Source organism: Watersipora subatra, chromosome 10, assembly GCF_963576615.1.
Source record: "Watersipora subatra chromosome 10, tzWatSuba1.1, whole genome shotgun sequence".
NCBI lineage: Eukaryota > Metazoa > Bryozoa > Gymnolaemata > Cheilostomatida > Watersiporidae > Watersipora > Watersipora subatra.
In genome coordinates, this window is record NC_088717.1 from 5,119,645 (window position 1) to 5,131,760 (window position 12,116).

At 35.9% G+C, this 12,116-nt stretch overlaps 1 protein-coding gene across 1 annotated transcript in view; it reads right to left on the reverse strand.

Moving 5' to 3' along the window:
- The window catches only part of LOC137407325 (WD repeat-containing protein 17-like), a 76,531-nt gene that overhangs the window by 50,751 nt on the left and 13,664 nt on the right, over positions 1–12,116 (reverse strand). Inside the window, exon 10 of the mRNA XM_068093943.1 lies at positions 5,903–6,049. Coding sequence (XP_067950044.1) covers positions 5,903–6,049 — 147 coding nt within the window. The remainder of the gene's footprint in view (positions 1–5,902; positions 6,050–12,116) is intronic.

A 12,116-nucleotide genomic window follows, 5' to 3' on the forward strand; every position in this document is an offset into this window, starting at 1 on the left:
CTCTGTGAGCTACTCACGAAACTAAATACTAGCGAAATATAAGTGTCCTAGGGTAAGTTAACTTCAACAACTACAACTCAAACCATGCTAAGCATATGACTGGTAGCCTTTACAGTGTGTTTTGTACAATAGCGATGGCTTGCTCTTGAAGAAAAGCCACGGGTGGCGATTCATTGCAAAAGAAATGCAGAGGAACGGGTGCATGTAGCCTTTTCTGTCCAGCTTTTGTTCTCACAGTAAGAGCATGCACACTCACACGAAGCAGCTCTTCTCTAATAATAGAACGCTATGACTGCGATAATAGTCATGGTTGGTTAGCCATACACAAGATCGCTGGCGTTTTAAGAGAGTCATATGCAATTGCATTTATAGTATCACTAGTAGCTGAAAAGATTTGTCCGAAGATTTACCCATGAAAGGAAACGATTGGCTTACACTGCTTCTTTAATAATGGTTACGACTATCATTAACTCTTTCGCAACCAACCAATCCTTTTTGCCGAAACAATTTCATATTCAGTAAAACCAAATATTTGACATTGGAGCTTATGACCAAATAAAATTAGCAAATGTGTTGCAGAATGAGTTCGGACACTTTTTTTTCATTTTGATACTACCACAAGTTTTTGATTCACAAGTTGAGATGTTCCAAGTCACACGAGTTATCGCTTACGGCATTATTACTACTAAAAATAAATACTCACTATCACTATGGCTATTGCCCAATAGATAATGAACAGTCCATTGATCTACAATTTGTGAAACCAACATAGCTTTAATGTGTTTAACCATCGCGAAGAAAAAATAGCTTTAAAAATGTGTTTTTGCAAAATGAAACTACGCTCAGCACAAATTGCTAACATATTTTTCATTGGCTCAATACAAACAGATAATTGTTTTCTTCTAATTAATCGGAAGCACGATAGGCTAATTATACAACAACTCACCAATCAGAAACATTTGTACTGCAAAAGCCGCTTCGTTTTTGCAATGTTTTGCTTTTATAGGTACATACGGCGTGTTACGATTTATAGAGTCAGCTTATATGCGGATTCTTATAAATTCCTTGATTTCAGGGCTATTTTCTCATTTTCATTTTCTCATTCAGGGTTATTTTTCAGGTTACCTATATGCGGGGATATATGATGTAAACTTATTTTTAGGAAAATGAAGCAAAGTGACATATCTTTGATCCAGATTACATCAAGTTTGGATTCACAAAGTTTCACTCACTAGACAAGGACCAAGCTCAATGTGCAGTATGCTGCATAGTCCTTGGCAACCAATCTTTACGACCATCAAAATTAAAATGTCACCTAGAACGTTTTCATCCAAATCTCGCTGGCAAAAGCCAGGATCACTTTCAAAGAATAGATCAATCATTCAAAGAACAAAAACTGAATTTAACAGGTGCTCAAAACCAGCAACTGAAAACTTTCATTTCAACATGTTATTGCAAGCGTGCTCATTAGAAAAACAAAAAAAAAACACATAATACTGGTGAGGAATCAGTGAAACCAGCTGCTCTATTAATGACTAGAAAAATTCTTGGTGAGGAGGCAGAGAAGAGACTCACTCAAGTGCCTCGAGCCAACAGTACGATACAGAGAAGAATAACAGAGATATAAGGAGACATCAAAGAACAGCTAGTCAATGAAGTCAAAAGTTCCTTATCCCACGACCAAACACTAGCGAAGCAATTGTTTGAGAGCTTTATGATAAATACATATGTGCACACAACTTATGAAAATTATTCATCAACGCCGTCGCAAACCATTGTACCGAAATTTCATCAACAAATATAACCATTTTTCAAGGGAGCCGTTTAAGTATAATAACGATACAAAACACATATAAACCTATTTAAATATGTTACCAAGTCTTTGAAATTTGTAGACAATATCCTAAACCTTACCCATCTGATCAGATAATACAAAACTAGACAGATTAATATGACCTAAAATCGCTATTAAATCCTGATAAGCCTAATTTATTCAAAATTAAGACCGGCCAACGAAACGTCGATAAAGCTGTGCGACCGCGAGTAGAACCATTAAGTCATGTGCATTTCACGAGAAAAACTTGCATTTCATCAGTTTATAGCGTTGTCCAATTGCCAAAGGTTTTTAATATCTTAATATTTTTTTTTTAATATCTTGCAAAAATATTTAGTTATAAGAATAATTATTCGATCTTATAAAATTATTATAAAATTTAATTATAAGAATAATTACTCGAATTACTTATGCAAAGGTTTCTGTAATAAACATAGACCGTTTGAGGCATAGCCCGATTTACAGGTACAAAATTGAGGTACACAGTTTATCAGCTATGTCTTATTTGTCCAATTCCCGAAGGTTTCATTAAATTATTTAGAACGTTAGCCAAAATTCTTTACATCTTATGCACAAGCTAGGGCCGAACTACAATTTCCCCTTATGACGAGACTATTTTTTTATTTTGCTCCAGTTTGCAGAAAACTTCCAGACGCGTGAATTCTGATGGTCGCTTTCTGTTACAGATCGCTATCAAAACCATTCTACATTCAACACAACCAACTTTCAAACTGTGTATATTACACAGCAGCTTGCCATTTTACTTCTTATATTGCATTTCAGAGATATTATAAACATATTTCATTAGTGATGTTGTTAAATTACGTACAGTACAGTAGGTTAGGCCTACAGCTTTAATTAATATTCATTTTATTGTTGTAAAACATAGGTTATAGGAGATATTAGTAGATTAGGTGTGATTTTTATACATTTTGTTTTGCATAATTGACTTTTTGAATTTAATTTCAAAACAACTTGACAACTACCATGGACATACAACTTCCCAGAACACCACGCCGTCGCCGATGCAGTGGCCGTCCACGTGTCTCTCAATTATTACAGCCCAATAAAAGAATAAATAGAAGGTCCTCACAGCAACCATCAACATCAAATGCTAATGTTCAACAACACGCTACTCAAATTAGTAACAACTCATCTGATTCAGAGAATTCTTTAGTAGATGTTGTATGCGATGTAAATGACATGGACTTGGCAGCCCTTTGTTTTTAGATCATGATGATGCTCCCTCAAATTTATTTTATATCATCTCGAACAGCTCCCATTTACACTATACTCTGTCAATTCATGCTGACAACTACTTTTTCAACAACCAGCAGTACCGTTTCTTTTTTCCATTATCACTTTGGTCAAGGGCTGTATGAAAGTGGAATTTCTAGTTTAGATTAATTGCAATCCAGTTTAAGGAGTCTGCCGAAATTGCTTCAACCTCCTAACTAATTTGCTTTTTTATATGCAACCAACGAGGGTAACAAGGAAGACATGTTCTTCTGTGAGTTTCTTGAGAAAACCACAAAAGCAGCAGATGTGAAGAAAAGTCTCTGGCTTTTTGGGCTGGCTTTCTTAGGGCAATGTACATGTAGTAGTCAGAGTGCTTGAACTAAAGGAGGAACTGCAGCTAATTATCCGGGAAAGTATGGATATTGATGACAAACTCAGTAAAAATTACTTTCTGCAGCAACTTGCCTATCTAGTTCATATATTTGAGTATCTGAACAGCTTGAATTTACAACTCCTTCACCCAGAGAGTACTATTATCCAGATGACAAATGTAATGAAGGTATGTACCTAGAAACCCAACAATTGGAAGTGCAACTTAAAAACGGGATCTTCAGTTCTTTCCAGATGCTGTCTGAAAGAGTGGGCGCCAAACCATTGGACTCTAGGCTAAGGTTTAACCTTATCAACATTATCGCACATCTCAAGACTTTGAAAGAAGTGTTTGATTGATATTTTCTCAACTTGAAACCTATATTCCTAAACCTGTTGAAAAATTCATTCAAAGCACAAGTAAAGGACATGATTACCTCATGTCCTTTACTTGAGGTAATCATGTCAAGATTACCTGACATGATTATCATGACAAGATGAGTTTATAGAGCTATAAAATAATTCCAGAGCTAAAGATTTATTTGTCGGTGTATCCCTCAACCAGTTTTGGCCCTAAATGTTATAGCCTTTCGTGACCACATATCTCTGTGAGTCAGGTTTGCTACAATGATGAGTTGAAAACTAAATCAAGGAGCCACCTTGATGAAGCGCATAACATCAGGTGTGCTTTATTTTAAGTAGAGGCAGGCAGAGGCAGACGATGCATAGCTGGGGAAATATAATTCAAAGACGACATCAGCCAAAACGTGCAACAGTTATACATAGAATGAGAAACAAAAGTTCCAGTGAAGACCATAAGGCACAAAAAACAATACTTCACCATAGTATTGGTCAGCCTTGCCAATAGAACGAAACTGCCACCTTTGACAATATGTATGTTTTTAACAAAAAGCCATGCCACAAGACAGATTTTTGTCTTGGAAAAAAGATGGATGGATGATAGTAGATGTTTCAAATAGATTACCGAAGTGTGGACTTTGTAGGCAAATGCTACGAACAAAAGCATTCAATTCGAAAAAACACGGTATTCCAGAAGAGAATCCTAACAATGACAATTTGAAGGATGATGAGTGAGACTTTGTTTGATTCATGTTGAGTAGGACTGCTAGTATTTTAATATTTCATAAATAAATCCCTATATGTCATTTCATGTAATTTTGATTTGCGATGGTTTTTGAAAGTTGAATTTTACTAGAATTCTGGTCATGAAAAACGTTACCGCCGTACAAGTCGAGAATGGACTGGTAAGCTTGAAATTTGGGGGCAAACTTTCAACTTATACGCCGGAATCCACGATTAAGTCCTTGAACTTTGAAACAAATTAATCAACAACCGCTGCATACAATTATGTATATATATAGGTACAGTGCGCTCTCGGGTTACGAGCTCCCAGTTATACAACTTTTTCGCCCTACGATGTAGAACACGCTGATTTTTATCCTCCCATATGAAATATTTTTCACCATACAAAATCAACAAAAATTTCTCTCGAAATTTTAATTTGGCAATCGGTGTTCTGATTATGCTAGAATAGCAATATGCTAATAAGCTAATCGTCAAAATCCCTCTAACAACAGATTACAGAGGTACGACGCTCGATCTCGCTCAGTTCGGCATTATTCGTCATTAGTTATTGTAAAAATGAAACCGGAAACAGGTGATAAAAATTTGCGATGAAAAAGTTGAAGTTCAGTAAAACAGTTACAAATACATTTTTAATATGTACATCATGATATAAAACTTTGATGATTTTCACCAGGGGTTGTTTGCATCAAATATTTGCGGTGGGTTTTTATCACCCTCTATGCAAAATTCTGTTGTACGATGCCAACACTTGGATGAACTAAAATCGTAAGGCGATGGTCGACTGTACAGGTATATAGGTAGATATGCATATATGTAGATAGACAGCTGTATATACATATATTAAAATGATAATTTATTTTATTTTATTTCAGTTGACTATATAGAGCTTATGGAGTCCTATAGTTCAAGTGCATGAAAATAGTAAAAATTATTGTGCCGTCTTATACTTTTGTGCATGACTGTATACTGTACATATTGCTACCTGTCATTTTTAATTCCTAATAGCTTTTATACATTTGCTTACAAAACCTTAACATTTTGATAACTTCAAGCATTCTATATTATAAACTATTTTGCAAGTTGCATGATGCAGACATAATCTAAGTAGAGACTTGACCACAATTTTTGATGAACTGTAGATCTATTCAATTAACGACAATATTTAACTTCGGTTCTACGAGCTACCTTGACTTTAGCCAGATGATTAACCTCCCGTCCCACAAGCTACCTTGACCTTAGCCAGGTGATTAACCTCCCGTCCTAAGAGCTACCTTGACTTTAGCCATGTGATTAACCTCCCGTCCTAAGTGAACCAGTAGCAAGAAATCTTATAGTAATATCAAACAAAGTTACCTCTAAATATCTAGAAGTAATTCTCCCTGATGCCACATTCCAGACAAACACACCGTGATGAGAAGAGGCTACAGCAATGCAATTAAGGTCACGAGGCGCCCAGCTAATCTGATAAAGTTTGCCTTCATTACCAGGAGAACTCGACTCCTGTAAACAAAACATAGAGACGGGTGGGTGTAGCAGGGCTTGAGCCAAACACAGCTTTGCAAAGAAATGTACTTTAATATTTAAGCTCATTATAGCAAGTTTCAAGCAAACTGAGCTAACACCTAAAGATATGATTCTAAAAACACCCAAATGATAACACAATATTTTAACGCATTCTAAGATATTTATTATAAGTTAAAATGGTCACATTTTGAACAAATATTCTCATAAGCATACACTGGTAGTCGTTGATTTATCCCACAGCCAAAGAAACTCAGATAGATGGGCATGTCCAGAAAAAATAATTTGACATTTAGAGTTATTTGATGCCACTACACATGCAAATTTGCTCCCATTATAAAATTCTTTGAATTAATTGATGCAGTACTTTCTTGGCTTTCAGATAGTATAAAATTTACTGCTTTCAAAATAGTAGTTCCGGAGCTATGAAGTGCAACATGCGTAAATGATGGGACAACACAAAATGTCCCATCATTTAGGCAAGTTGCACTTCATAGCTCCGGAACTACTATTTTGAAAGCAGTAAATTTTATACTATCTGAAAGCCAAGAAAGTACTGCATCAATTAATTCAAAGAATTTTATAATGGGAGCAAATTTGCATGTGTAGTGGCATCAAACAACTCTAAATATCAAACTATTATTTATGAACACACCCAGATACCGGAGATAATTACATGATAAGTAGTATAAAATAAATATATAAAATATGTAAAAATAAATTAATTTATATGGTAAAAATGGTAGTTAATTAAAATGGTAAAATGCATTAATTAGGTAATCAGCAGAGAAGAGTTTTATTCTCGCTGCCTGAGAGGCACATGAACGTAAGTGCAGGTTACCGGCACGCAGGTTATTCGTAGGTTCACTAAAAGAGTGAGTGAAAGAGTGAGTGAAAGAGAGAGTGAAAGAGAGAGAGGGAGAGAAAGTGTGAGTGAAAGAGAGTAAAAGAGTGAGTGAAAGAGTGAGTGAAAGAGAGAGTGAGTGAAAGGAAGAAAAAGGGAAAGAGAGAGAGGGGAAAAGAGGGAGGGAGTGAAAGAGTGATTGAGAGAGTGAAAGAGAGTGAGTGAAAGAGAGAGTGAAAGAGTGAGTGATAGAGTGGGTGAAAGAGAGAGTGAAAGGAAGAAAAAGGGAAAGAGAGAGAGGGGGGAAGGAGGGAGGGAGTGAAAGAGAGAGTGAAAGAGAGAGTGAAAGAGTGAGTGAAAGAGAGAGTGAAAGAGTGAGTGAAAGAGAGAGTGAGTGAAAGAGTGAGTGAAAGAGAGAGTGAGTGAAAGAGATGTACAGTGTGACTTATTCAACTTAGACCAGAATCTTAGACAAATGGGTTAAGTTTATGCATTGTCATGTTTTTTTATATTTTATCAACTTTTATTTGTTATGTTATCTTTACGCTGCCCAAATTTACTTACTAAATTGCAAAGCTTTGAGGTATTTTGAACGTGGTACTTTAGAAATTAGTTGGAGCATCAAAATACTTGCTGAAAACCCACATCATATGGTGGAGGTTTTAATAGGTGCTAGGCCAATAGGCTAAAAGTGCTCAAAAATCCATTTTTTGTGGCAAGGTCTTGGACTTACATGAAAATTTGTGTCTAGTACCTTTAAGACCTGAACTGTTGGAAAATGCAGAGATACTGCGGCTAAAATCTTCACATGTACCTCTAAATGGCTCCCGAACATGACCCTCAAGTGCATTTTTATCCATTTTCGCCAGAATTTCTACCTTTTGAGTCTCATAAATCAATTTTAAAAACTATTTTCTTTGTTCTAATTAGTGCATATAATTGATAATTGTCTGATGATAGTATAAAACAATTTTTAGCCAATTCTGGCCAAAACTGGCAAATACAGCATAAAAAACCTTTCGTTTTTTGGCCCAAAACGGCTATCAGCCGCTGAAGGAAAACTAAGCTATATGAGGTAAAAATCTGATTAGATTACAGCAACCAGTGAGCATGGAAATCATTTAGTCATTCAGATATCCAGTTGAAAGTATCATATTTTGTTCAAAAGCTTAGTGTGACAATTTGACAATAAATCATAGGGGGATAACTCTGGTAATGTACTCCATTACACACAACGCTCGTTGCTTGTTGATTTTGCAGATACATATTATTAATTATGGTACATACAAAACTATATTTACACAATTAACACAGCGTACAACAGCATCACTACATCATTGGGTCTGAGATGTAAGTCAGTGTTGTCAGCATCTTGCAGTTGATGGTGCGATTTAGCTGCGACAAAAGTAAACTCCTTCAGCAGGAATACCTGAAGACTCTCCAAGCTTTCAGAATGAGACCGTAATCGAACATGGTCCTTCATTAGAGGGAGACCTGAGCGTTTTTCTAATATGTATGGTGATAGACAAGGCTTTTCTGGGGCTTTCAATCAGCGAGCTGTCTTTGATACAGGCGTTGATGTTGTACGTTGTACGAGAACGGATACATAGCTGTTTTGGAATATGAGACCATTTACTTTATGAGTTGTTCCCTCTCCAGTTTGTTTTTCTTCATTGATGTATATGTTGTCATACACTAAGGTGGTCGGTCTATGTAAAACATGTTCTTGAGGAACCATGGAGTCTTTGTCTACTTCTCTCTGGGCAATGCTCGTCTCAGCTCTGTAAATAGTCTTGTTGCTCACAGTGTCCGTAGTTATTCAGCAAGGACACAAGATCTGCGGAACCAGTTATGTTTCTAACTGCTATTCCCAATACCATAGATTTTGGACAAGGATTCCTTCCCTTCATTCGCAGCATGTCATGATGTCCTGACATATACTGAAAAGCTTTGTTGCATAGTCAGACCTGATAGAACTATATTCAGAGAAATCATCTATATCTTTAACAAGGCCTGAGATAACAGCTAAGAAGTTAAAAAGCTCTGCCGGACCTGCAGCGTAAAACTGGTCCAAAGTTGTGTTTGAAGCACTGGAAGGGAATGGTGTTTTATACTTATCATTGTCTATTGAGTTCTTTAGTGACACACTTGTATGACTTAGCTTAGAACTATCAGTGTTGATATATATTTCTGCCAAACCGCAATCGCTGTCGTCGTCTAATTTTGAATTGGACATGATGTCTGCAAGTTTCACACCTGGAGCGTAGACTAACTCTGAGGCTTTGCAGGATTTAGGTTGCTCGAAGATTTACTCAGGGAACTGCTTTTTGAGTAGCGTCTTCAGTTTTGACGTTCTGTATGAAAAAAGTGTAATTTTTTTAATGACATACATCAACACACAAATTACATTAGAAGTCACAGTAGTCCATGAACATTAACCAGCCACACATGCGTTAGTTGATTTTGATGCTTTTTTTCATCAGTGAAACTTTTGTAAAGTGCAAGCAGCTCTGTCATGGCGAAGCACTCCTTTGAGATGATAACTTTTTGGAGAAGTTCCGCACAAAACTGCGGATGTAGCTCATTGGTAGTATCATCAGTAAGGTCAGATCGAGATCTAATAACAAGACACAAAAATCATAACATCATTTGACATGATTACCAGGAGCTAACAACAGTAGTGATAGTATATTCCATAATATAAGGGGTGCAACATACAAAAAACAGTATCAATGGACAAGTAGGTTAAGAAAGAATATGCAGTGTACTGTTTGTACTAGTTCACTATCCTACACTGTTACATAGTATGAAAGCCATAACCATTTTTATGAGTAGCCACACAAGTGTTAGGTGTTGATTGCTATTGTTATATGTTTACACACAAAACAATATACCATGAGATTAAAGCTGCCACAATTTTGCAAGGTTACCTGGTTGTAGTGACTATCTGTAAAAAGATGATAAATTAGCAGACTATATAGATAACTAAAATAGATAAACCAATTTAGGAAATTATGTGAAAGCTGTGTCTTCCAAAGAATTAATGATGACAATTTGAAACAACACTGTTGCCTGTTGCAGTAACCACAGAGACGTAACTTTTATATTGTATACAGTATGTAACAGGTGAGTTGACAACGAAATGACCAACCTGTCAGCATCAGCTATGTTTGTGGGTGGACCTCTCTTTATAAACAGCTTGCAACAACGCTCAAGATACATAATTTCTGTTGTCACTGCATCACCAACACCAAAATGTACAGATATATTGTCGTCAGTAACCTCTCCGCAACTTGCTTCAGCTTGTCTAGAATGTAGTTTCAACAGAGTATATAAAATAAATTAGGCTAACTGAGACCTCATCTCAAATTAGTTCTATTTTGCATGTAAATATAAATAGTGGCCCATAGAGAAGAAGCTACATAGTACAAGCTAATTAATCTTTGATACCTGCTTCTTTTGTTTCTGCCTTTATTAGTTTGTCTCTTCGAGTACCGTGTCTCTTCTTATAGAAGAAGCTATCCTTCTTCTTGCATATGACACATATTGCAGGCAGCACAGGTTTGGTCAAGCAACTAGTCTTGACATCTGAATGTGAGCGTAGTTTTTTCCTCATTGGAGGATCAGTGTCAGAAGAAGATGTTAAGTATATCTGACCTTCTAATGTCTTTAAAAACATAACAGGGTTATAGTCTCATCAATATGCTAATGTGATCTTCATTGTCCTTCTGATCATGCTAACCAAAGTTCCTTTGTTTGTTTGGGTTCTAATTACAGTTTTGTCTGGTTAAGGGAGTAAGGTAAAAAAAAAACAAGCAATGCAAGAACCATTAACATGTGTATAAACCAGTGAATTTGATGAACAATTCTTTGTTGGGAACAAGCACCCCTCACATGTACAGCAGCTTTTGCTCTTTTCTGTGCATTGGCTAATTTTTTTATCAGTAAATCTAGAGTAACAGGCCTTTTGAATGTAAGCACACTCAATTATAGGGGGCACCATAGAGGCCAAACTTTATTCTGGCTGTTTTCTGAAGATTGCCATATTTCTAGGCACTTTTAAAAACTAATGTTTTGCCAGTCAATTTTTTGATATTCCCTGGATTATTTGATGTACTGTCCTCACACGGTTAAAGAACTGAGTCCAACTGATTCAGGTTCATATTGTTTATTTGAAACTCAAACCGTGAAAACTAAAATAAAAGCGTAACATAATGACATAAAATATTTTGGCATGTGTTTGTAGAAGATTATATCAGTAGGCAATTTGCACACTTCCAACCTATATAAAATCAATAAAATATATATGTTCTATAATATGCAGATGCTACAATAATTACATGAATGATTGCTAATAATATAAATCGCATACCTCTTTGGCCTTCTACCAAGGTAAGGCAGTAAAAAGACTTGATCACTTGTATATCAAGCTATGACTGTTGATAAAGTGTAAATATTAAAAAACTACATGCTGCCAACTAGCAGAGTATCTTGGTATAAAACTGGCTTAGTACAAATCAGCAGAGTTTATTTACTGTTGGCTATAACATAAACAAAAATACAATTTATTGCAAAATGGCAATGCAAGAGCTATGAATCTCTCTAGCTTAGCTAAAAATACACAAAATAGGATTAAAATGGTCAATTTGATTCATAGGCAGCATCAGTGCAATCTACAAGCATAGATTATATAACAAGCTTCACTAAGTTATTATATTGTCGTTAATGCGATGATGATCTCCGTAGACTATTCCGTAGGCGCTAGGTAAATTTGAAGTTTGTTTACTACGTTTGATAGGAGATGACAGCAGCACTCCATGGCTAGCACATGTTGAGAAAATTCTTGAATCAAAAGCACCGAGTAATAATAATAACAAGATAAAGCTTAATACATAATGTAGTTACAAGTTAGCTGTCTGATGTTATTGCAGGAAATTCACATTATAAATGTGCAGCTGAATCGGTAAAATCAGCATTGTCCAATAGGATTGCTCGATTTTGTATGTAGGGGAATATAACTCCATTATTTGTTGGAGTTGCTTCCCCAAATCTTCAAATACAAAAAACTACCCTTTGTGAAGATTTTTCACGCAGTATCTCACTATATTTGAACTCTCCATAAAAAAATGCCCCTAGTAGGCAATTTTCACTTAGGTCCATGACCTTGCCACAACATTTTTCCAAAAAGTGCTTTGGCCTAGC